This window comes from Monodelphis domestica, chromosome 2, assembly GCF_027887165.1.
Source record: "Monodelphis domestica isolate mMonDom1 chromosome 2, mMonDom1.pri, whole genome shotgun sequence".
NCBI lineage: Eukaryota > Metazoa > Chordata > Mammalia > Didelphimorphia > Didelphidae > Monodelphis > Monodelphis domestica.
The window spans coordinates 204117376-204139764 of record NC_077228.1 but is presented as its reverse complement, the minus strand read 5'-3'; the positions used below and the strand labels follow the sequence as shown (position 1 = coordinate 204139764).

Here is a 22389-nt window from a genome sequence, read left to right as displayed (position 1 = left end):
ACAAAAGATGGGAATAAGCAATGTTGGAGGAGTTGTGGAAAGTGCATTTTTGGTGGAGTTGTAAAATACAACCATTTTGGAAAGCAATTTAGAATTATGTAAATAAAGTGACTAGCATGTCTCTCTCTCTCTCTCTCTCTCTCTCTCATATATATATATATGAAAACACTCGCTTTATGTCTTAGAATCAATATTAAATGTTGGTTTCAAGCCTTCACTTTGAACCTTTTTCATTTAACCCATGATCTTGCTAGATAAACATCTAGCAGCAAATCTCTGTTATAGACAGGGCAGTTAGGTGGCTCAATGAATAGAGAGCAAGGCTTAGAGAAATGAGGTCTTGGATTCAAATATGATCTCAGATATTTCCTGGCTGTGTGACCCTGGGCAAGTCCCTTACCCCCCCCCCCTTCCCCATTCCCTAGTTCTTACCACTCTTCTCTCTTGGAAGCAATGTATAGTATTAATTCCAAAATGGAAGGTAAGAGGTTTGGGGAGGAAAAAAAGTAATCAGGCAACTTTCCCCATAAAATATTGTGAGTTCTTAATCAGATCTAATGGTCTTCTTTCATTCTCATTTGATCCCTCTGCTTCCTTTGACACTGGTAATCCCACACTTCTGGATACTCTTCTTTCTAGACTTTTGTGATCTTTTTCTCTCTTGGCTCTTCTTTTACCAGTTGGGTCATTCTTTCTCCTTTGTTGGATCTTTATTCAGGTTCATGGGAGTGCCCCAGGGCTCTTTCTTTGTCTTAAGCTTTTCTTCTTCCTCTACGAGGATCTCAGCTCTTATGGATTTAATTATCACCATTATACCAAAGATTCCTAGATATAATTATCCAGTCCTCACCTTTCTCCTGACCACCATTCTCACATCTCCAGCTTGAACTCAACATCCCACAGGCATGTTCAATTCAGCAAGTCCAAGCCTGAACTTATTATCTTTCTTTTTTTTTAATTTTTTAAAAAATTTAATTAGATGATTTAGAATAATTTTCCATGGTTACAAGACTCATGTTCCTTCGCTCCTCTCCCCCCACCCCCTTCCCGTATCTGGCTCGAAATTCCACTGAGTTTTATATGTGTCCTTGATCAGAACCTATTTCCATATTATTGATGTTTGCACTAGGATGATCATTTAGAGTTTACATCCCCAATCATATCCCCTCGACCCAAATGATCAAGCAGTTGTTTTTCTTCTGTGTTTCTACTCCCACAGTTTCATTATCTTTCTTTCTAAGCCCTCCTCCTTCCTGATTTTCCTGTTATCACTGGAGTGCCACCATCCACTCAGGCATCCACCCTGGTGCTGGCCCTCATCACCTCATGCTTTGACTACTGCTATAGTGACATTTAAAAAAAATTAAACCTTTACCTTCTGTCATAGAATCAATACTGTGTATTGGTTCCAAGGCAGAAGAGCGGTAAGGGCTAGGTAATGGGGGTCAAGTGACTTGCCCAGGGTCACATAGCCAGGAAGTCAGTCTTCTTCTCTTACTTGGCCATAGATGTCATGAGATGTGGTAGTTTGATGTTCCTCCCAAACAACTCCATCTCCCAACTCCAGGTACCTTCCCCTGGCTGTCCTCATTGCCTGGAATTCCCTTTCTCCTTATCTCTGGGTCCTGGTTTCCAAAGATTCCTTCAAATTCCATCGAAGTTCCCTCCTTCTACAAGAAGCTGTGCTGATAGCTCTTAAAGCTAGTACCTTCCCCTTACAATTATCTCCATTTTGTAGTTTGTTTGTCCATAGCTGTTTGCATGTTGTTTCCCCCATTAGACGGGGAGCTCCTTGAGGGCAGGGACAGTTTTTTGTCTTACTTTGTACCCCAGTGCTTGGTCCAGTGACTGGCACATAATAAATGGTGACTGAGGGGCAGCTAGGTTGCAGAGTGGCTAACGTGCCAAACCTGGAGTTGGGAGAATCTGGGTTCAAATATGGCCTCAGACACTTCCTGGCTTGTTACTTGAGCTCATCTGCTGCCCTTCTGCCTTGGAACATCAATTCTAAGATGAAAGGTAAGGGCTAAAAAAAATACTTGATGACTGACTGTTTAGTAATCTAGGAACTGGCTCCATTTCCTCTGCTGTTATTTGATAATCCTAGAAATGTTGATAGCAATGACAGGCAAAAGAAATTAAAGGTATAAGTGCAGGTCCTTACTAGCTGTGTGACCCTGGGCAAGTCATTTAATCCTGTTGGCCTCAGATTCCTTATCTGTCAAATGAGCTGGAGAAGGAAATGGCCAACCACTCCAGTATCTCTACCAAAAAAATTCCCAAATACAGTCACAAAGAATCAGACAGGACTGAAATGACTGAAAACAACACGGGCAAAGGGAGGACAAAATTATTCCTACTTGTTGACAAGATGATGGTTTATATTAGAAGATTTCCAGAAAAATCATCAATGAAACCAATATAATGTCAATAAAATACAATATAAAATGAATCCACAAAAATGAGTAGCATTTTACATAGTAAAATATGAAATCCAGGGTGAAGTGATAGAAAGGAAAATTCCATTCCAACTAATTACAAATTGTGTAAAATATCTGAGTTGAGTCTACCACAGGACACTTGAGAACTAGTTGAATACAATTGCCAAATGCTCTTTTAAAATATCATAGGGGAGGGGGCAGCTGGGTAACTTAGTGGATGGAGAGCCAGACCTAGAGACAAGAAGTCCTGGGTTCAAATCTGTCCTGAGAGACTTCCCAGCTGTGTGACCCTGAGCAAGTCACTTAACCCCCATTGCCTAGCCATTACCATTCTTCTACCTTGGAACCAATACCCAGTATTGATTACAAGATGGAAGGTAAGGGTTTAAAAAAAACAAACAAACAAAAGCAAAACATCATGGGCAGCAAAGTGGCTTAGTGGATTGAAAGCCAGGCTCAGAGATGGGAGGTCCTGGGTTCAAATCTGTCCTCAGAAATTTCTTAGCTGTGTGACCTTGGGCAAGTCACCTCACCCCCACTGTTTAGCCCTTCCTGTTCTTCTGCCTTGGAACTAAAATATCAGTATTAATTCTAAGACAGAATGTAAGAGTTTTAAAAAATAAACAAATAAATAATAAATAAAAAATCATGACTTTTTCATATTCTGAAGAAAGATGAAAAAGGGGGAAGGAACTATTTGTACGAAAATATTTCTATTTTTTATATTCTATAAAATATATCTAAAGGAAAAGTAATTAGGGGAACAAAAGGTCCAGTTCTGAGAGAATGCATAATAGGTTGGGCAGGCTAACAACTCACAGGATTCTGAACCTTCTTCTAGAACTCTGAGATTATATGCAATCAGAGGGATCTTGAGCCTGAGCGTTGATTGGATGTGGAACTGGAGTTGAAGTTGCATATAAAAAGGCATGAAGAGCCCAAACCTCTCTCTCTCTTCCCTATGGGCAAGCAAGGCATCCCTAAGCCTCCCCTTGTAGGCTAGGTGTCCGGGAACAATAGTCTGTTGGGTTTCTGTCTCTGGTGGGTTTAACTCTTTCCTGAGCTTAGGTGGATGAGTGTAGGAGACACAATAGAAGAGCGGGCTGCTGCTTGAGGCCGGGGAGGAGCGTGGCCCCTAAAGACCAACTGAGGGAGTCACCCAACAGTGGATCCATCCACTAGCTTAAATAAATGCCCGTCCTGTAATCAAGGGAACAACTAGTCCGGAAGACGGGAGTCCTTGGGGGCAGCTAGGCGGTTCAGTTGGGTAGAGCACCGGCTGGAGTCACGAGGACTGGGGTTCAAATGTGGTCTCAGTTATTTCCTAGCTGTGTGACCCTGGTCAAGTCACTTAACCCTGATTGCCTAAAACAGAAGACGAGGTTCTATTTTTTTGTTTGTTTGTTTTAAAGAAGTGAGCTATTATAGCAGCCACATGATACCTGAATTCACTCTCCCCAATGGCTGACTTGGTAGAAAGGAGAATGGGCAGGGGCATATTTTTTATGCTTTCGGTATGGCTAGATCTTTCCAGTTAAAAAGTCCCTTTATAAATGCCAATTGTTATTAATTGCTTATTGATATTGAAGAGATCTCAATTAGCGAGGCGACCCTGGGGAATTTCAATCACGAATCACTTTTAAGAATGGAGGGACACGCGGGAACGAGAGCTTGAGCCAGCAGAACCAGAAAAATCCCACCGCCCTTCAGGGGTAGCTTGCAGGGCTGACCTCAGATGGGTTGAGTGTGCTTTGGGGAAGTAAGCCCAGAGGGCGTTACAGATGAGCTCTGCCAAAACAGCGGGAAAGATCACATTTTAAATGAAATGATAGCTTTAGTGGTCTACCCATCAAATTGTCCAGGTAATGCGTTATAAAACAATTAAAAAAGAAAGGAAAAAGTAATTAGGGGAACAAAAGGTCATGAATCTCAAGAAAATAATGAAAAAAGTAAGAAGAAAGGGGAAGAGCATTTTCAGAACTCAAACTATATTATAAAGTAATAATCACTTTCAAAAATCTATGTGGACTTTTACATTTAAATACATTTACTAATGTTGAATCCACCCTACTTTTCCTTCCTTCCTCCCTTCCTCCTTTCTTTCTTTCATTTTTCTTTCTTTTCCTTCCTTTGTCTTTCTCTCTTTCTTCCTTTCTTCCTTCCATTCATCCTTTCTTTTTTAAACCCTTACCTTTTGTCTTAGAATCAATACTTTGTATTCGTTCCAAGGCAGAAGAGTGGTAAGGGCTAGGCAATGGGGGTTAAGTGACTTGCCTAGGGTCACACAGCTAGGAAATGTCTGAGATCACATTTGAACCCAGGACCTCCTGTCTCTAGGCCTGGCTCTCAATGCACTGAGCCATCTAGCTGTCCCCTAATCACACATTTATATATCCATATATGTGGCTATATATATATCCAATCTAGCCATAGTGTATAATGTTTTCATATATTATTATAGTATCTTTGCTAATATTCTCTTTCACATTTCTGCATTGATAGTTTTTAGAGATATTGTTTATAATTTTCTTCTTTGCTTTATCTCTTCGTGGTTTAGGTATCAAGATCATATATGTCTTAGGAAGAGTTTGGTAGAACCCCTTATTCTGCTATTTTGACCAACATGGAATGAATAATTACTTACAAATACATGTAGTCTTTTGGAAATTCTTTTATAACTCATTATTCTCTGTTTCTTGTTCTGTTCATTTAGGGTCTAAAAAAATGAACAAATACTTCTTTTCTCTCCTCATCTCATCCCATTGGGAAAAAAGAGAATTCATATAAGAAAAATGCAGAGTGTAAGATGAAAATTAATATCCAATAACTCCAAGTATTATATTTTATAAGATTTATTAATAATTACTTGAAGTAGAAAAAAATACAAGAAAAAAAGTAAAAGCCTGAGTAAAGAAATGTGAGAAAAATTCTCCTCCCTGGCACTCACCCAACTTTCCCAGCCACAATCAGGGGAAAAAGAGGGAGAGGCGAAGCTACATCAAAATATATCCTCACTATGTAAGGACGCAGGTAGGGAAACATGTAAATAGGATGAGTCCTGGGGAGCAGATTAACAAAACAAAATCCCACATTGTCCATGTAAAAATGTTTATCTCATTCAGCATCCCAAGTCCCTCACCTTTCCACCAAGGGGTAGGTCAAATTCTTCATCATTAGTCTTTTGGAATCATGGTTGGTCATCGCATTGATCAGAACTGTGGTTTGTCTCCACGATATTGTTGTTATTGTGTAAAGTGAACTTCTGCTCACCTCCCTCTGCATCAATTCATACAAATTTCCCCAAGTTTCTCTGAAACCATTCTGTTTACTATTCCTCATCGCACAGTGATGTTCCATTATATTCATATACCGTAATTTGTCCAAACATTCCCAGTTGATGGGAACCTCTCTCGTTTCCAGTTCTTTGTCAATACAAAATGAGCTACTATCAATATTCTTGTACTGATGGGCCATTTTCCTCTTTCTCTGATCTCTTTGGGGACCTAGACACGGTAGTGTTGTGGCCAGGTCAAAGGGACATAAACAGTTCAGTAACTTTTGGGGCTTAGTTCTAGATGGTCTTCTAGAATGGCTGGACCATTTCATAGCTCGAATAATAGTATGCATTAATGTGTTTTCAGATAGCTCTTCTACCATTTGTCATTTTTCTTCTTGTCCACTTTGCCAATCTGATGAGTATAAGATGGAACCTCAGAGTTATTTTATTTTGCATTTCTAATTATTAGTGACTTGGTGTACTTCCCAATATGGTAACTGGTATCTTCCTTTAAAAACTGCCTGTTCACCAATGGAATTGCTCATTGGCTATGGGGGGTAGGGGAGGAAAAGAGGGAAAGAACATGAATCATATAACCATGGAAAAATATTCTAAAGTAATTAATTTAAAAATTTCAATTAAAAAAATTGCCTGTTCACATACTTTGACTATTAATTGGGGAATGGTTGCTATTCTTATAAATTAGAATAAGTTCCTTATATATATATATCAAAAAATGAGACCTTTATCAGAGAAATTTGCTGCAAAGATTCTCTTTCTAGCTAGGTCTTTTTCTCCTCTAGTCTTAGCTGTATTTATCCTATATATATATTTTAAAATGTTTTAAAAAGAAAAAAATCACTTTTTCTTTTTTCCCTTCCCCTCTTCCCCCTTTGTAAGAAAGAGAAAAATAAAGCCCTTGTAACAAATATAGGTAGTCAAGCACAACAAATTCCTGCATTGACTGTGCCCCAAAGTATATATGTGTGTGTTTTTATATATATGTATAATGTGCATTTATATATCTGTGTATAGTGTGTATGTATTCATACATATATACAGACACACACACACAAACATGCATATGACCATCTCATTTTGCACCCAGAATCCATTGCCTCTCTTTTGGGAGGTGGGTAACAATAATCATCAGAAGTCTTCTGGAATTGTGGTTGGTCATCGTGTTGATCAGAATTTCCTTTTTCTTCCTTATAAAGAAGAGGATAGTCAGGAAAAAATGTGTGCTCAGCATCAGTGTTCTTTGATGTGGTCTATTTCTGCCTGGCCCAATGGTTCGAGTATTAGGCTTGAAGTAAGGAAGATTCATCTTCCAGAGTTCAAAATCTGGTCTCAGACACTTACTGGCTGTGTAACCCTGAGCAAGTCACTTAATCCTCAGTTTCCTTATATGTAAAATGAGCTGGAGAAGGAAATGGCAAGCCAACCCCATATCAAGCCAAGAAAACCCCAAATGGGGTCACAAAGTCATTTTGTGACTAGACTGAAATGACTGGACGACAACAACACATTTCTCCTCTCCATCTCCTCTCTTTTCCTAACCAGAATCCGGTCACAGCTTTTGATCCTATCTTTCTTTCCTTCTCTGTGGTTTCCCTTCTCCATCTTATTTTTCTCCCATGGATTTAATTATCTTCTACAGAAGAATGTGTGCACCCGATGTTTGGAAGGGCAATGATACCATAGACCGTGATGGATCAGGAGGAGGAGAAAGTTTAATCTAAGAAAGTCACCTATGAAGGTGGGTGACTGCTGGGGGAAATGGTACAAAAGTGAGTTACAAACAGAAGAAGCATCGAGATCAGAGGAAAGGGCTGAGATCCTCAAAGCAGAGGGAGGTAAATAAAAGTGGAGAAAGGGTAGTTGGGGAGGTATACTTTGAGTTGGATTTGGAAGGAGGGAATTGGATATAGATTAGCAGAAAAAAATGGTGGGGCAACCATAATAATGGTTCTAAATTTTTTAAAGAGGCATTTTCTCACAACAGTCCTAGGAAGTAACTATTATCATGCCTCTTTTATGGGTGAGTTTAGTGAAGGAATTGGCCCAAAATGACAGTGGAGCTTAACTGGGATCCTAATTCTTCCAAGTTACGTACTTATTCAACTTCTGTATTTAAGTTAGTGTTAACTCAGGATAGACAATAGAGTAGAGAATTCTCTTTCACATTAGTTCCTGTAATTTTTGGGAAATCTAGCAGGAAACTGCATTAAAGAGATTAGTCTAGCATCAGCAGTGTGATTGATGGGTTGAAAAGACTAATAGTGAAGGAATAAACTAAATGACTTGGACTTGGGGGTGAGGGAGGGAAGGACAGAGCCATTATGCTGAAGAAGGTACAGGGACCATCTGATCTCTACCAAAATACCCTCCCAAAACTATGAGAGAATGCCTCAGAATAAATTCTGGAGCAATATAACCCACAAAAAGAGGAGGTGCAGTAATCCAAATAACTTCGAAGGCCGGCATGAGGGATCTAGTGCACCAAATTAGAAGTAGAATGCAAAGCAGCATGCCCGGATGGTAAGGGGGCTTGAAAGCTCCTCAAAAGGTTAGAAAGGTCCTTTTGCTGGCTCTGGGTGCAGGACTCTTGTTGCACTGCCCATATACAGGTCCAGATAGAAGTCCTGGGTGAGGTTCCAGGTCGAGGAAGAAAATTAGCACAGGAGAGCAGGAGACCCTGGCCAGTTTCAAGGGGTAAAAGGATACTTGAGATTGCTCATAGGCTAGAGCACAGGCTGGCAGACTATTAAACACATTTCTTCTTACCTCATACCACCTTCAAAAAACTGAAAGCCAAGAGATCTACAGAACCAGTTCTGAAGGTAGCCTGAAGCTTGGGACAGTGTTCTCTTCACCAGTTACAGAGTCCAAATTTAACAGTTTTTAAAATTAAAAGAAAAGTCTGGAAAACGAGCAAACAACAAAAAAATGCAACATAGAAAGTTATTTTGGTGCAGGGAGGACCAAAATAAAAACTCAGAAAAAGACAACAAAGTCAATATTGCTGCATCTAAAGCCTACAAGAAAAAATATGAATTGCTCTCAAGACAAAAAAAAATTAAAAGAATTCAAGAAGAATTTTAAAAATCAAAAGCAAATAAGAGGTAGAAGAAAAATTGGGAAAAGAATTGACAGACAGGAAAATCATGAAAAAAAGAGTCAAAAGCTTGATGAATGAATGCCTTAAAAAACAGATTAGGCCAACTGGTAAAAGAGACATGAAGAGAACTCCTTATAAAGCAGAATTGGCCATAAGGAAAATGAGATACACAAATTACTAAGGAAAAGAACTCTTTACAAAGTAGAATTAACCAAATGGAAAAGGAGGTACAAAAGTTCACTCAAGAAAATCATGTCTTAAGAACTAGGACTGGGCAAGTGGAAGCTAATGACTTCATGAGATATCAACAATCAAAATGTGAAATATTTCATTGGAAAAACAACTAACCTAAAAAATAAATCCAGGAAAAAATAATTTAAGAAATTTTGGACTATCTGAAAGCCATGAAAAAAAAAGAGCTTAAACATTATCTTTCAAGAAATTATTAAGGAAAACTGCCCTGATATTCTAGAATCAGAGGGCAAAATAGAAATTGTAAGAATCCATCAATCATCTCCTGAAAGAGACCTCAAAAGGATAACTCCTAGGAATATTATAGTCAAGTTCCAGAATTCCCAGGTCAAGGAGAAAATATTACAAGCTGCCAAAAAGAAATAATTCAAATATCATGGAGCCAGAGTCTGGAAAACACAAGATTTAGCAGCTTCTACATTAAAGGATCTGAGGATCCAGAATATGATATTCCAGAGGGCAAAGGAGTTGGTACTTCAAGCAAGAATTGCTTACCCAGCAAAACAGCATAATCTTTTAGGGGGAAAAATGGGTAGTCAATGAAAAGGAGGAATTTAAAATATTCCTGATAGAAAGAGCAGAGCTGAATAGATTTGATTCTCAAATTACAAGACTGAAGAGAAGCATAAAAAAGTAAACAAGAGAAATGAAGACTTTCAATAAGGTTAAACTATATACATCCCTACGTGGAGAATGATTCTTGTAATTCCAAAAACTTTTATCATTATTAGAATAGTTAGAATGTATATAGATAAGAGGGCAAGGGTATGAGTTGAATATGATGGGGTGATATTGAAAAAAGCAAAATTAAGGGGTGGAAAAGAGGTATGCATTGGGAGGAGAAAGGGAAAAATACAATGGGGGCAAATTATCTCATATAAAAGATGCATGAAAGAACTTTTATGATGGAGATGGGGAAGGTAGGGAGGGGAACACTTGAACCTTACTCTCATTGGAATTGGCTCAATGAAGGAAGTATTTACACAATCAATAGTATATAGAAATTTATCTTAGAGGAAAGTAGGAGTGTAAGGGGATAAGAGAAGGGTAGTAGGGCTACTAGAAAAGAGGAGAAACTGGGGGAAGTGGTTGTCAGAAACTAAATAGGGGGAATTGAATGGAGAGTAATACACAGCAATCATGGTGTAATTTTACAAATCTAATAAAGCTCCATTTCTCAAATATAATATTTAAGAATACAAGTCATTCCCCAATTCATAAATGGTCAAAGGATATGAACAGACAGTTCTCAGAGTAAAGCTTTCTTTAGTCTTGCAAAAAATGCTCTAAATCACTGTTTGAGAAATGCAAATTAAAACAACCCCACATCTATCAGATTGGTTTTTATGACAGAAAAGAAAAATGACAAAACTTGGAGGGGATGTGGGAAAATTGAGACATGCAAGCATTGTTGGGGGGACCTATGTGAACAAAAATATTTAAAGTAGATCTTTTTGTGGGAGCAAAGAATTGAAAAGTGAGGGAACGTCCATCAATTGGGAACTGGCTTATAATGGAATACTAGTGTACTGTAACAAATGACAAGCAGGAGCTCAGGAGGAAAGATTTATATGAACTGATCCGGGAAATAAGCAGAACCAGAACATTACACACAGTAACAGGAATACTGTACAATGAACAACTGTGAATGACTTAGCTATTCTCAGCAATATGATCCAGAATTATCCCAAAGGACTCATGATAAAAAATGTCATCTACTTTCAGAGAAAAAGAATTGATAGTCTGAATCCTAGACCAAAACAAACTTTTTTCACTTTCTTAATTTTGTTTTCTTCCACAAAAGGATTAATATGGAAAAATGTTTACATGGTTGCATGTAAAATCTATGAGATTGCTTATTATCTCAAGGCAAGGGTTGGGGAGCAGGAGGGAGAGAGTCAATATTCTTTGAAAAATGTTGGAAACTTTTTACATGTATTTGGGGGAAAATTTTTTTAAAAGGGCTTAAAATACAGATTTATTGTTCAGTCTTTTCAGTTATATCTGACTCTTTGTGATCCCATTTGGGATTTTCTTGGCAAAGGTACTGGAGTGGTTTGCCATTTCCTTCTCCAGCTCATTTGACAGATGAGGAATAGAGGCACACAGTTAAGCCCAGGGAAAGGGAAGATTTGAAGGATATTAAGAACGAATGAAACTTGGAAACTAATTTTATAGAGGGTAAAAGGCAGAAGTCAAAAGTAATTGAGTTCTACAGATGTCCAGATACATTTGGTGTTTAATCAACTTTTTTGAAGTACTTGTATAAGTATGTGAATTGGAAACAAAACTGAAAATAAAATGATTTCTCCCCTGGGGGAAAAAAAAGTAATTGAGTTCTATATCAATGACTGGGAGAATGATTAAGTAAGAAGCTATTTATTTGTGCTGTGTATTTGGGAGGAAACAGGGAAGATGGGTTAAGACATATTGGGTTTTGGTGAGGTTAATATTATGGTCATGGAGTCAGAAGATAGCCAATAGTTTCCTCTTGGCATCAGCAAACCACTGGGAATGACAAATGAAAATATTGTGGTTAGCAAGGGTAGAGCACCCGTTTGAGATTTGGGGTGCCATGTCATGATAAGGTACATAAGTTAGAGTTGCAGGTCTCTGTGATTGGGTAAAGATTTTACCACATTAGGGCTTGAGTCATCCTTAATGACGAAATGGAAGATGGCGATAAATGTAATCCAAGTGAAATGGAGAAATGCGTGCTAAAGCAAGACAAATGAGAATAGTGATGTAAAGAGAATAGTTAGCACAGTCCAATGGCAAAAACTTCAAATGAGGACCAAGTGATGCTGGTGAATTGATAGTCCAGAAGAGGCACTATAAGGAATCCAAATGGACAGACACATCCAGTTCTCCCACTGAGGAGAAAGAGGCCTCACTGGAAAAGTCAGTTGGGGATGGGGTGTCATGTGCATAAGAGGCATATATGTATATATATATATATACACACACACAGTGAGGATAAAATTGCATGGAGGTTCCACAGTGCTCAATGGAAAAGACCTTTATCAAGGCCCATAGCACAGCTTAGTGATCATCTAGTCCAACTCTCTTATTTAACCGAAAGGAAAGTAGAGACTCAAAGAGATTCAACAACTTTGCCCAAAGTTACCCAAATGACAATGTTAGGATTTGAACCAAGGTCCTCCAGCTCTAAATTCAGTGCTCTTTTCCCTATACCAATTGTTCAGATCAAATGAGATAGTGTATGTAAAGCATCGCATACACCATCAGTCATTACCTTGTTAACAAATCTATTTATTTATACTCTTTATAACAAAATTAAAACTTCTCAATTTACTTAGGGATACTATTTAAAACGCCAAACAGGTAATAACTAAAGTCTTCATGGGGACCTATGCCAACCTTCCCCTAAACTTAGTCATTTAATAGCATCAAGTCTCAGGCAGTTCCAATTAAAAGAATGAGTGAAGGAAAGATAGACACAGACAGTCAGAGAAGAACTGCAGCATAGATTAAAAGCAGGGGGAGCATTCAAGGAATCAATAGCAAGTCCATCTCTATTTACAGATTAATGGTTCAGCAAAGTGGACTGAGGGCTCAAAGGAGTGAAGAGAGTGGTGGGGAAGTAAGTGGAGTAAAGACAATTATCTCAGGAAAGCAGGACTTTAAGTTATTGGGGGTGGGCTCCTTGTCTGAGTCTAGGGACATGGCTCGAAGGGCTGACATCAGCTCCCACCCAGCCTCACCTGAAATGGAGGGGAAAGGTCAGTGTTGGGAGCTCGCTAAGTGTGCGCTGGGAGGAAGCTCCATGGGCTTGGCTAGCCCCAATCGCCCCAGCCCCCTCCTGATACAGATCTGTGTTTGCTTCTATCTGACAGAAAGAGGGGGGAGGAGGACACTGAGCACAAGTGAACCAGATGTTTGTGGGAAGGGAGGCTAATTCTTGGGGAAACTTTAGCCCTTTTAAGGGAGTAAATGCTTTGGCTGTAATAGGAAACTAGGATGAATGTAACTCCTGCTGTGTTTTATTTGCAATGCCTCTCTGTGTCAGTCCTAACTCTCAGAATGGGGTGGCGGTAGTGACATTCTGGACAAGGATCAAGGCCCTGAATAAGGACATGTGGGCAATGGGATGAGGGTGGGGGAGACTCCAGAGGGAAAAGGGGCTTTGGGAGGCAGCCCAGCCCAGCCTGTTCCACACAAAGTCCCTGGATGTTAACACAGCTAAATTAGGTTGGGTCCACACAAAGGCCCAGCTCTCAGGGCTATGAGCAGCACTAGCTTCAAGGTGCTTGTTCAGCTGGTCCAGGTGTCCAGGCAGGTCTCAAAAGCCACGAATGGGGCACCCTCTGTCTCCGCTCGGCAGCTCCCCTGATTCTGTTCTTCTTTCCTTTCCCAATCCAGTTCAGGTTTGGGCTGTAGCACCGAATAGAGGTGGGACTCATAGCCACTGTCTAGAATCATGACCCGGGCCCGGCGGAGGCCCTCGGCATCTAAGGATCGGTCTCGTGAAGCCTGTGGCCTTTCCAGCTTGGAGAGGAGCTGTGTGTCCCATTCTGACTCTGAAGAACAGTGCTCCAGCAGAGGGCTAGCTTTAGCTGGAAGGAGGGGTGCAGGAGCCGTGGAAGGACTGCCTTGTCTTTCTGATGGTGGGCAAGGAGGTGGGGACACTGCATTCTCTACTGATAAAGGGAAACTGGCTCCCTGCAAACGCTGCTCAGAGCTTGAGGCTGTTGGTGGCAGGGGGGCGGGCTGGCAGGCTGGGTGGCTAGGCTGAGAATGATGGTCAGGGCAAGGGGTAGAGGCCCAACAGGGAGACAGCCTTGCTGCCCTTTGTGCTCCTTCCTGGGGGGAGAAACGGTGCATGTCTAGAGACATCTTTGTTAGTGCATCTGCTTCCAAGTCTGGAACACCAGAGCATAGTGGTTCTCCCTGAGGCTTGCTGGGGGAGCTGCACGGGAAGGGCAATGCAGGCTTGTGGGTAGCGCCAATTGGAGAAGCGAGCAAAATATCTAGATTTGTGGTCAGGAAGGGAGAGGGAGATAAAGTGTCTCTTTGTTCCTGCTCAGGTGTGGGAGGGCACATGGCAGGTGTATCTGAGATACTGGAACAGGGCACAGTATCCACAGGCACCCGAAGTTTCTTCTCAGCCCTACAATTAGGGGACTGGAGTTTCCGCTTATGGCCTGTCAACGACCCGTCTTGCTCACTGAGGAAAGGAGGGGCTGTTGGTCTGTCACAACAAGGGGGATTAGCTAAGAGTTCCACAGAAGAGCTGCAAACCAGAGTAAGTTGGTGAGCAAGTGATGGCTCTCCAGAAGAGTTCAGAATGGTCTCACCCAAATGTCCCAACCTCTTGGAATCTTCTGCTCCTGTAGCTTTCCCTCCACTAGTCTGTTCCATTGGGGTCAAGAGGCTGAGAGCTCCTGATGACAAACGGTCCTCTCTTGGGGCTCCATTTGTCCTAGGAGATGATACTCTGGCATCTGGAGCGTGGCTTGGAGGTGATTTTTGTAAAGAACAAGAACTGTGATGTTCCAGACCAACAGCTGGAGAACCTGGCAGCCTAGAAAGAAAACAACCTGGTAAGCTCTAAGTATGGACTCACAAGGAGATGGGAGAGGATGACCCAATGCAGAGCCAAGCGTGGGACCCACTGGAGCACGGGCTGCCACTGCCAGGACTCAGCCTTTCCTCCTTCCAGCCCCTGCTGCACCTCAGTGACCCAGCTGAGAGGGATGCCAACCCTGTATTACTTTACAGAGTTCTGCTCTCCTCTGACTCTGTGGCCTTGTGGTTGGAGTTGGCCAGAGAGGAGCAGGGGAGAAGGCATCCCGCTTAGTGGATACCACTGTAAAGGTTACTGGAGAGGGCAGTGGTGGCAGCAGCTTCATTAGGAAGAAGTGAAACTATAGCCCTGAGCCAGGGAGGGCTGCCCACAGCATGCATCGGAGGAAACCAAGGCTTGTTCACAAGACCAAAGGTTGTCTCTTTCTCCTGTCCCTAAGATCCTCCTTCTTGACTGGTGATATTCCCATTTCACCTGAGTTGAATTAGTTTGTCTGTTGGTCCCTTACCTTCTGTCTTGGTATCAATTCTAAGACAGAAGAGTGATATGGGCTAGACTATTGTAGTTAAGTGACTTGCCCAGAATCACACAGCGAAATGTTTGAGGACAGATTTGAACCCAACTCCTCCTGACTCTAAAAGTCTATTTTTAAAAGGAGAATTTCTCCTTAACTTCCCTGATCAGTTTCTTCTTTCTCTTGGGGAAAGAGAATTTACCAAGGTCACATATCCAATCACAAATCAGAAGAGGGGAAAGAAGAAAAGGGAACTCCCCATGGCAGATCCTGACAACCTGAAGTTTCTTCCACCCCCCTGCCCCAAGCATTTGAAATGGGAGAGAATACCAGAGGCAGGGCTCCAGACATAAGTGGTGGGTTAATTGGTTATTCTGTGCCTAGTCCCAGGGAAAGTGAGACTCACCAGGGGGGCAGCATCTGAGTGGAGAGTTCAGCAAAGTTATTGCTGAGCTGGGATGCAATCTGGTCCACTGCCATATAATTGGATGCTTCTGTGGCAAAGCCCCTGTGCTGGTCACTTTGGAGATGCTGAATGGGAAGCAGAGACACAGACCTTTGAGTGAAAAGGTGATTGCCACATGCAGCAAGGGCACTATAGAGCTTCCCTGGGAAGCTGGGAGGCAGAAGCAGAGGTGCTGACAGTGCAGGCACGAGTGCTGCCACAGGCAGGTTCGTGCTGGCACTTGCTTGGGGCCTCGCAGGGAAAGGGGTGAGGGACCTGGGATTTCATGGCCCTCTAGTTGCCCTCTTTCTCTCTACAATATTATAGCAGTCTGAAACTTGTAAACGTGAGAAAGAGTGCCCTTTAGAAAAACCTTTAGGCATGTGAAACAACAGCCTTACCACATTGAGCTCCTGATAGTCCTCTTGGCAACACTCGCAGTACCCCTTCTTCCTTCGGGGCACTGTGCAGGCTGTAGACTGGGGGCTTAGCTCATCACCTTCAAGGTCTCTAGGGACAGAAGGGTAAAGTTATGACTGCTTGAGAAAGTCCCAAACCCTCCAAAAACCAATACATTTATTTATGTCTCTTCCAGTCTGTATTTCTAGACACCATAAGGACCCTCAACTTTTTGACTTGCAATCCAGCAAGTCATCCCTGAAGATGTAGGACCTATAAGGGAGATGATGGCATCAGGAACAGGCCAAGAACGGGGGGAAACCAGGTATATTCATTTACAGGTCCCCTTCATGCTAGGTATATCCCTTTTCCCCATGTCTATTGCTTTCTGGCAGCTAAGAGAATCAGGGTGAAGAGGGAGATGGAAACTTCTCTGGAGGTCCCTTTCTTGTGAGTCAGACCTCCTTTCCTGACTTCTGCCTTTCCTCCTTCCTGACAGTAGATGTGGGTGGGCTTCTTCAACCCAACCCCTGATCCCAGGGCACAGAGAAAGCATCTGTGAAAAGAAAGGAGCCAACTTGTGGAAAATCAAACTCTACCAGGGAAACAGAGACCAAAAGCAAAATAGGTAAAATCTCAGGTTCTTTCTCCTAATCTGGCTGCCCCCAGCTTTCTTCCTGTCTTCCTAGATTCAACCTATGACTAGACCCATGTCCACCTGAAAAGTTTTTAAGATCAAAGATTAAGTGCCAGAATGAGTTTTAGGAATCATCTTATTTAAAGCCTTCATTTACATGAAGAAAAACGAAGAGTTAGAGAGGAAGTACTTGCTTGGCAAATCTAAGTGCAAAGGAGCAGAGGCAAGACTCAAACCAGTTTCTTTGATTTCCTCTGCTATTCCAGAGGTGATTTCAATGAGGGCAGTAAATGAAGTCCATGTTGATGACTTTCCTATTTATATCACCAAGCACTATCCCACTACATCTCACTTGAACTCCAGCTCCATCCCCTTCCTCTCCAATGTTTCACCATCAGCTCAAATTCAATTTATCTAAGACCAATCTCTCTCTCACCCCACCCCCAAAGAGGCTTTCTTCACAACTTTCTCATTTTCTTCAAATTGATTTCTTTGGTGTACAGAATTTCTAGTAATGAAATGCCCAATAAACTGATCAATCTGCAACTAGTCTGCATCTTATAGTTTTAGGGGACTTGCCTGGGGCATTCAGAAATTAGTTTGCATAAGGACCATCAAGTATGTGTCAGAAGTCAAATCTGAACCTGAGTCTTCCTGATTCCAAGGTCAATTCTCCCTCTACTCTGACAGTGGGTAGGCCACAGCTGAGCTTTGCTAGTTGAGCTGTGACATTGTTGATGTGACGTTACTGTAGGTAAAATAAATGTGTAAGTAATCTTAATATACATTTTATTTACCCACCATCTATACTATGGTAAGTATTCAGAAAAGCAACAAAACTTTCAGGTGAACACTAATCTCTATGCATCAGGCTAACCTTTTAGACTTTGAACTCATTGAGCACTCAAAAACAAACAAATAAACAAACAAACAAAAATCTCTTGGTCATGGGAAACTTCATGTGGATGAGTCTCCTGACTCTTATGTCGTTACCAACTTAAAAGTCCATTTTACTGGCAATGACTACCGTGCCATGAGCAAACACATTTTGAGAACCAATGTGCTATGCCATGTTTGCTCTCAACACTTTGAAATTATTATTATTTTAATAAACTCTTACCTTTTGTCTTAGTAACAACTCTAAGACAGATGGGCAAGAGTAAGGCAATTGGGATTAAGTGACTTGCCTAGGGTCATGCAGCTAAGAAATGTCTGAGGCCAGATTTAAACACAGGTCCTCCTGACTCCAAGCCTGGACTTGGGCTCTATCCACTGAGTCACCTAGCTGACCCTTGAAATTATTTTTGATGTCTTTCTTTTTTTTTGGCCCCATGTTCATTCATCAAATCAAATGTCCATTGGAAATCTCCCTCATATCATCCTCTTTTGGATGATGCCCACTTTTGTCTAAGCCTCAGTCCTCATTATCTCATGGCTGGATGACTACGACAGCCGATGAGCTGCTCTTGCCTAGAAGGAATTCTCTATCTAGACAACCAAATGTCACCTGATCTTGGCTATTGTCCTTGAGCAGACACACAATTCCCCTCTTTCCCAATCCCTTTCCTTCTCCATGCTGATAACTTAGTTAGGACTTCCAGGGATTGCCTGATACCACTGATGATCAGGGCTAAAATAAACACAAACTTATCTTAAAACCCAAAGCCCAGAGGGAGCTCTAGGAGGTAATTTGGTTTCTCTCCCTTTTCTTCCCCAGCTTTGATGGAAAATCTAAAGTAAATCTTTTCATAAACCTTCATTTGGAACCAGCCCTCTGTGTTCTGATACCCAGGCACAGAGCCAGAAAAACTTACTTGGTTTTGCGTTTGTGGAGGGAGATTCTCAGAGTTTCAAATGGACTTGTGCCTTTGGATCCCAGGAAGTTGAGGTCAGGAAAGCACCTGAACTGATGGTAGAAAGGTTGGAATTTTCTAAAAAACAAAAATACATTAAACCCACAAAGCTAAGTTTGCTTATAGTTAGGGGAGGCAAAGGAAAGGATGTTAGAACAATCCATATCCCAGGTCCCTAGGAACAATCCTATTACATACTCAAATTGTAAGTTTTTTAAAATTTCAAAGCAAAAATAATATCAACAATTTCTAAGTGGATGCATCTAAATACTTTCGTATTCATTATTTCTTTTGAGACTTTAAACAAGCTGTTGGGGGCAGCTGGGTGGCACAATGGATAAAGTGCTGGGCTTGGAGTCAGAAAGACTTGACTTCAAATCCTGCCTCAGATATTTGCTAGCATTGTGATCCTGGGCAAGTCACTTAACCCTGCTTGTCTCAGGTTCCTCAACTGTAAAATGGGGATAACTATAGCATCTACCTTCCAGTATTGTTGTAAAGATAAAATGAGACAATTGTAAAGCACTTAGCAGAGTGCCTGGCACATAGTTAAATGGTATATAAATGCCAGCTATTTTATGATTATGATTATCATTAACAACTCAATTATGTGGATCATAGAATTATAGAAATTTAGAACTGGAAACTTCAGAATTTAGAACTGAAAATTATGGAATTTAGAACTAGAAATTTCAAGTCTATCTAATTGAGCTCTCTCCCTCTTTTTACAAGGAAATTCTTTAACAGAAAATTTAAAGAACTTGTTTTAGGGAGCAGCTAGGTGGCTTAGTGGATAAAGCACCAGGTGTGGAGTCAGAAGGACCTAAGTTGAAATCTGGCCTCTGATAGTTCCTGGCTGTGGGACCCTGAGCAAGCCACTTAACCCTGTTGGCTTAGCTCTTGCCCTTCTGTCTTAGAGTGGTTACTAAGGCAAAAAATAAGGACTTAATTTTTTTTTAATTAAAAAGAACTGGAAAAGGGTTCAAAGACAGTTTAGTTGAACGCCTCCCTCCCAGCCCCCCCCCCCTTTTACAAGGAGAAAAAGAAAAGCTAAAGAACTAAGAACAGGGCCAGTGTCATGACGCAGGTTTCATAAATATGGTATTTTCAACTATACTGTTCAAATTTGATCCACTTGAACAAGATTTCAATTTATTCTAGTTTGAAAGGATTCAATATTTATTAGGCACTTATTACATGCAAGGTAACTGTACTTGTTTCTGAGGATACAGTCTCTGCCCTTGAAGGAAAATAATGAAGATGAGGGAAGGGATATGTATATAAATAATCATAATCCAAATTAGAATGTAATAAAGGCTGAGGTGCAACAAAAAAAGAGATATGAGGCTTTTGAAAGGAAAGATCATTTCTATCTGGTACAGAAGGGAATCAGGAAGAACTTCAGGGAGGTAGCCCCAAGAAGGGCCCTAAACAAAGGAAGGCAGGCCCCCCAAATGAAGGAATGTGGAGAAAGTCTATCTTCAGCAGCACAGGGTACAAGGGTACACAAAAATCAGAGGCAAGAGAGGTTAGGATGACAACCATTCAGTTTAGCTGGCAGGGAGTATGTATGGGGGGGGGGGGGTAGGAAGGAGGGCAAAATAAGGCTTGAAAGTTACCCCAGAGCCAGACTGTGCCTTCTTTCATGCCAAACTGAATTTTATCTTGTAGGCAATATTCAAGGTCTTTGAAAAAGGGACTGACATGCTTAGAACTGTGCATTAGCAAGATTGCTTTGGCAGCTATGTTAGGGATGGATTTGAAAAGGAGGATACTAAAAGCAGGGAGACCAGTTAGATTTATTACACTAGTCTATTCAAGACTGAATTGGAGGGTGGGTGGGTAGAGTGGCAGTAGGAGTAGAGGAGGAAGGGACTGGATGGGGAAGGTAAAAACAAGTGAAGAATCAAAGTTGACTCAGGTTTGAACTTGAGGGACAAGAAAATTATTTTCAAGTAGCAGGAGGTAGCATAGTGGATAAGGGACTCCTGCCTGGAGTAGGGAAGACCTGGGTTCAAACTCCGGGGGAGAGTGGGAGGAAGAGAAAGAAGGTAGGAGGAAAGAAGGAAGGAAATTGCCTTCAAGAGAAATAGAAAAATTAGGAGGCTGGGTGATTTTGGGAGGAATATAACAAGCTCCATTTTGGATACAGCCTTTTCTTTTCTTAAAAAACAAAAAACAACCTACCAAACCAAAACAACAAAAAACCCCTTACCTTCTGTTTTAGAAGGAATACTAAGAATTGCTTTCAAGGCAGAAGAGTGGTTAAGAGATAGGCAATTGGGGTTAAGTGACTGTTCAGGGTCAAACAGCTAGGAATTATCAGGCCAGATTTGAACCTAGGACTCCCGTCTCCAGGTCTGGCTCTCTAGCCACTGAGCTACCTAGTGGCTTCAGATTTTTCAAGTCATCCACATAGAAGTGATCATTGAAAACATGAAAATGGATAAAGTCCTCAAGGGAGAGAGAAAAAAAGAGGACCAAGGACTCAGCAGAAAACAGATGACTGTTCAGAAGAGTGATTCCTTTCCACTCCTTTCAACAAGATTATAGGGAAACAGAAGCTCTGCTTTAGGTTAATTCTTAGCATTTTTATCTTCTGAGGAGGTAGAATCTATTTTCAGTAATGCACAGAATCAGCAGAAAAGTTTGAAAAGGAAGTTGAACAAGAGAGGGTGGGATGGCAAAGATTTGACAATCAAGATCTTCAGTGTGATTTTGGTATCATGTCTGAAGACACTCAATGTCTTGGAGAATTAAGAGCTTCCTATTTTTAATATCTAAATATCTAAATTCAAATATAAAAATGTCTTTCAAAACCAAGTAAAAAAATGAGTTTTCAGAAATTCCAGACTCATAAGATTAGAGTTGACACCAAGTCTCTGGAATATGGCCTGTCAGGAGTGACTTAAATAAAAAGGTTTTTGAGACCAAGAAGAAGTGAAATGTGTCTCACCCTCTCTTACCTCCAAAACTATGTTTTCTTTTTGTTAGTTTTTGGAGAAGCTGGGCATTTCTCTGGATGCTTGTTGGAGTGAGAAGAAGGCTAAAAGGATTTCAAGATTTACTCAGTAGGATTAAAGAAACACAAGAGGCCTCAGCTTCAGACCAACTCTCCTTCTCCTGGCAAGACAAACTGGACACAATCAGATGCTTTTTGTCGGCAGTGTGGCTCAGAAAAAGGCTCAAGAGAAAGACCACATCTACAAGAGTGCAAAGTGTCCTGGCTCTCAAATTAAAGGACCAGAATTCCAACCGCATGGCTGCAGCTCACCATCTGAGTGACTTGGGCAAGTCACTGAAACTTACTAGCCTCAATTTTATCATCTGTAAAACGAGTGGATTAGATTATATGGCTTCTGAGTTCCCTTTCTAGAAAGTTCAACAATGCTAGGATTACCATGTCATAGATTCAATAAATGACTCTTTAAGTCCTGGTCATAAGAAAAGCTTCAGGAATACTAACATTTTACACACATAAAATTCACATTAAATAATAGGTACTTGCATGCCAAACCCTTTTATGGGACCCTCTCAATCACACTGTAAAAACAAACATTACAAAAATAATGCTCCCCATATGACTAATGAAGAAATGGGTACCCTAGGACCATGTTGGCAAACCTAAGGAAACATGTGCCAGAGGGGCTGTTCTCCTTCCCCTATTTCTCACCATCACCTGCCCTTCTGCCCAGCAGCCCAATTGGAGTGTTTCCTCCCTGTCCTGTCTGGGGTAAGGGTTGGCTCACATGTGTATGAGGGTTGCAGTTTGGGTAATCGGTCTCTAAAAGATTCACCATCACTGCCCTAGGAGAGATCAAGGGATTCACCACAACTGTGCTGCTCAGAAGTGATAGGGGGAGGCTGGCCCCTAATTTTTTTTCTGACTGAGTCCAGTGTTC

At 41.1% G+C, this 22389-nt stretch overlaps 1 protein-coding gene across 2 annotated transcripts in view; it reads right to left on the bottom strand.

Annotated features, from left to right (window-relative positions):
* Positions 1-11244: 11244 nt before the first annotated feature.
* The window catches only part of DBF4B (DBF4 zinc finger B), a 71336-nt gene continuing 60191 nt past the window's right edge, over positions 11245-22389 (bottom strand). For both annotated transcript variants that reach the window (XM_056816959.1, XM_007482449.2), the window contains exons 10-13: positions 18449-18565; positions 16000-16108; positions 15560-15684; positions 11245-14636 (exon numbers count right to left, since the gene is read on the bottom strand). In XM_056816959.1, the coding sequence (XP_056672937.1) occupies positions 13367-14636; positions 15560-15684; positions 16000-16108; positions 18449-18565 (1621 nt within the window). In that variant the 3' untranslated portion in view covers positions 11245-13366. The remainder of the gene's footprint in view (positions 14637-15559; positions 15685-15999; positions 16109-18448; positions 18566-22389) is intronic.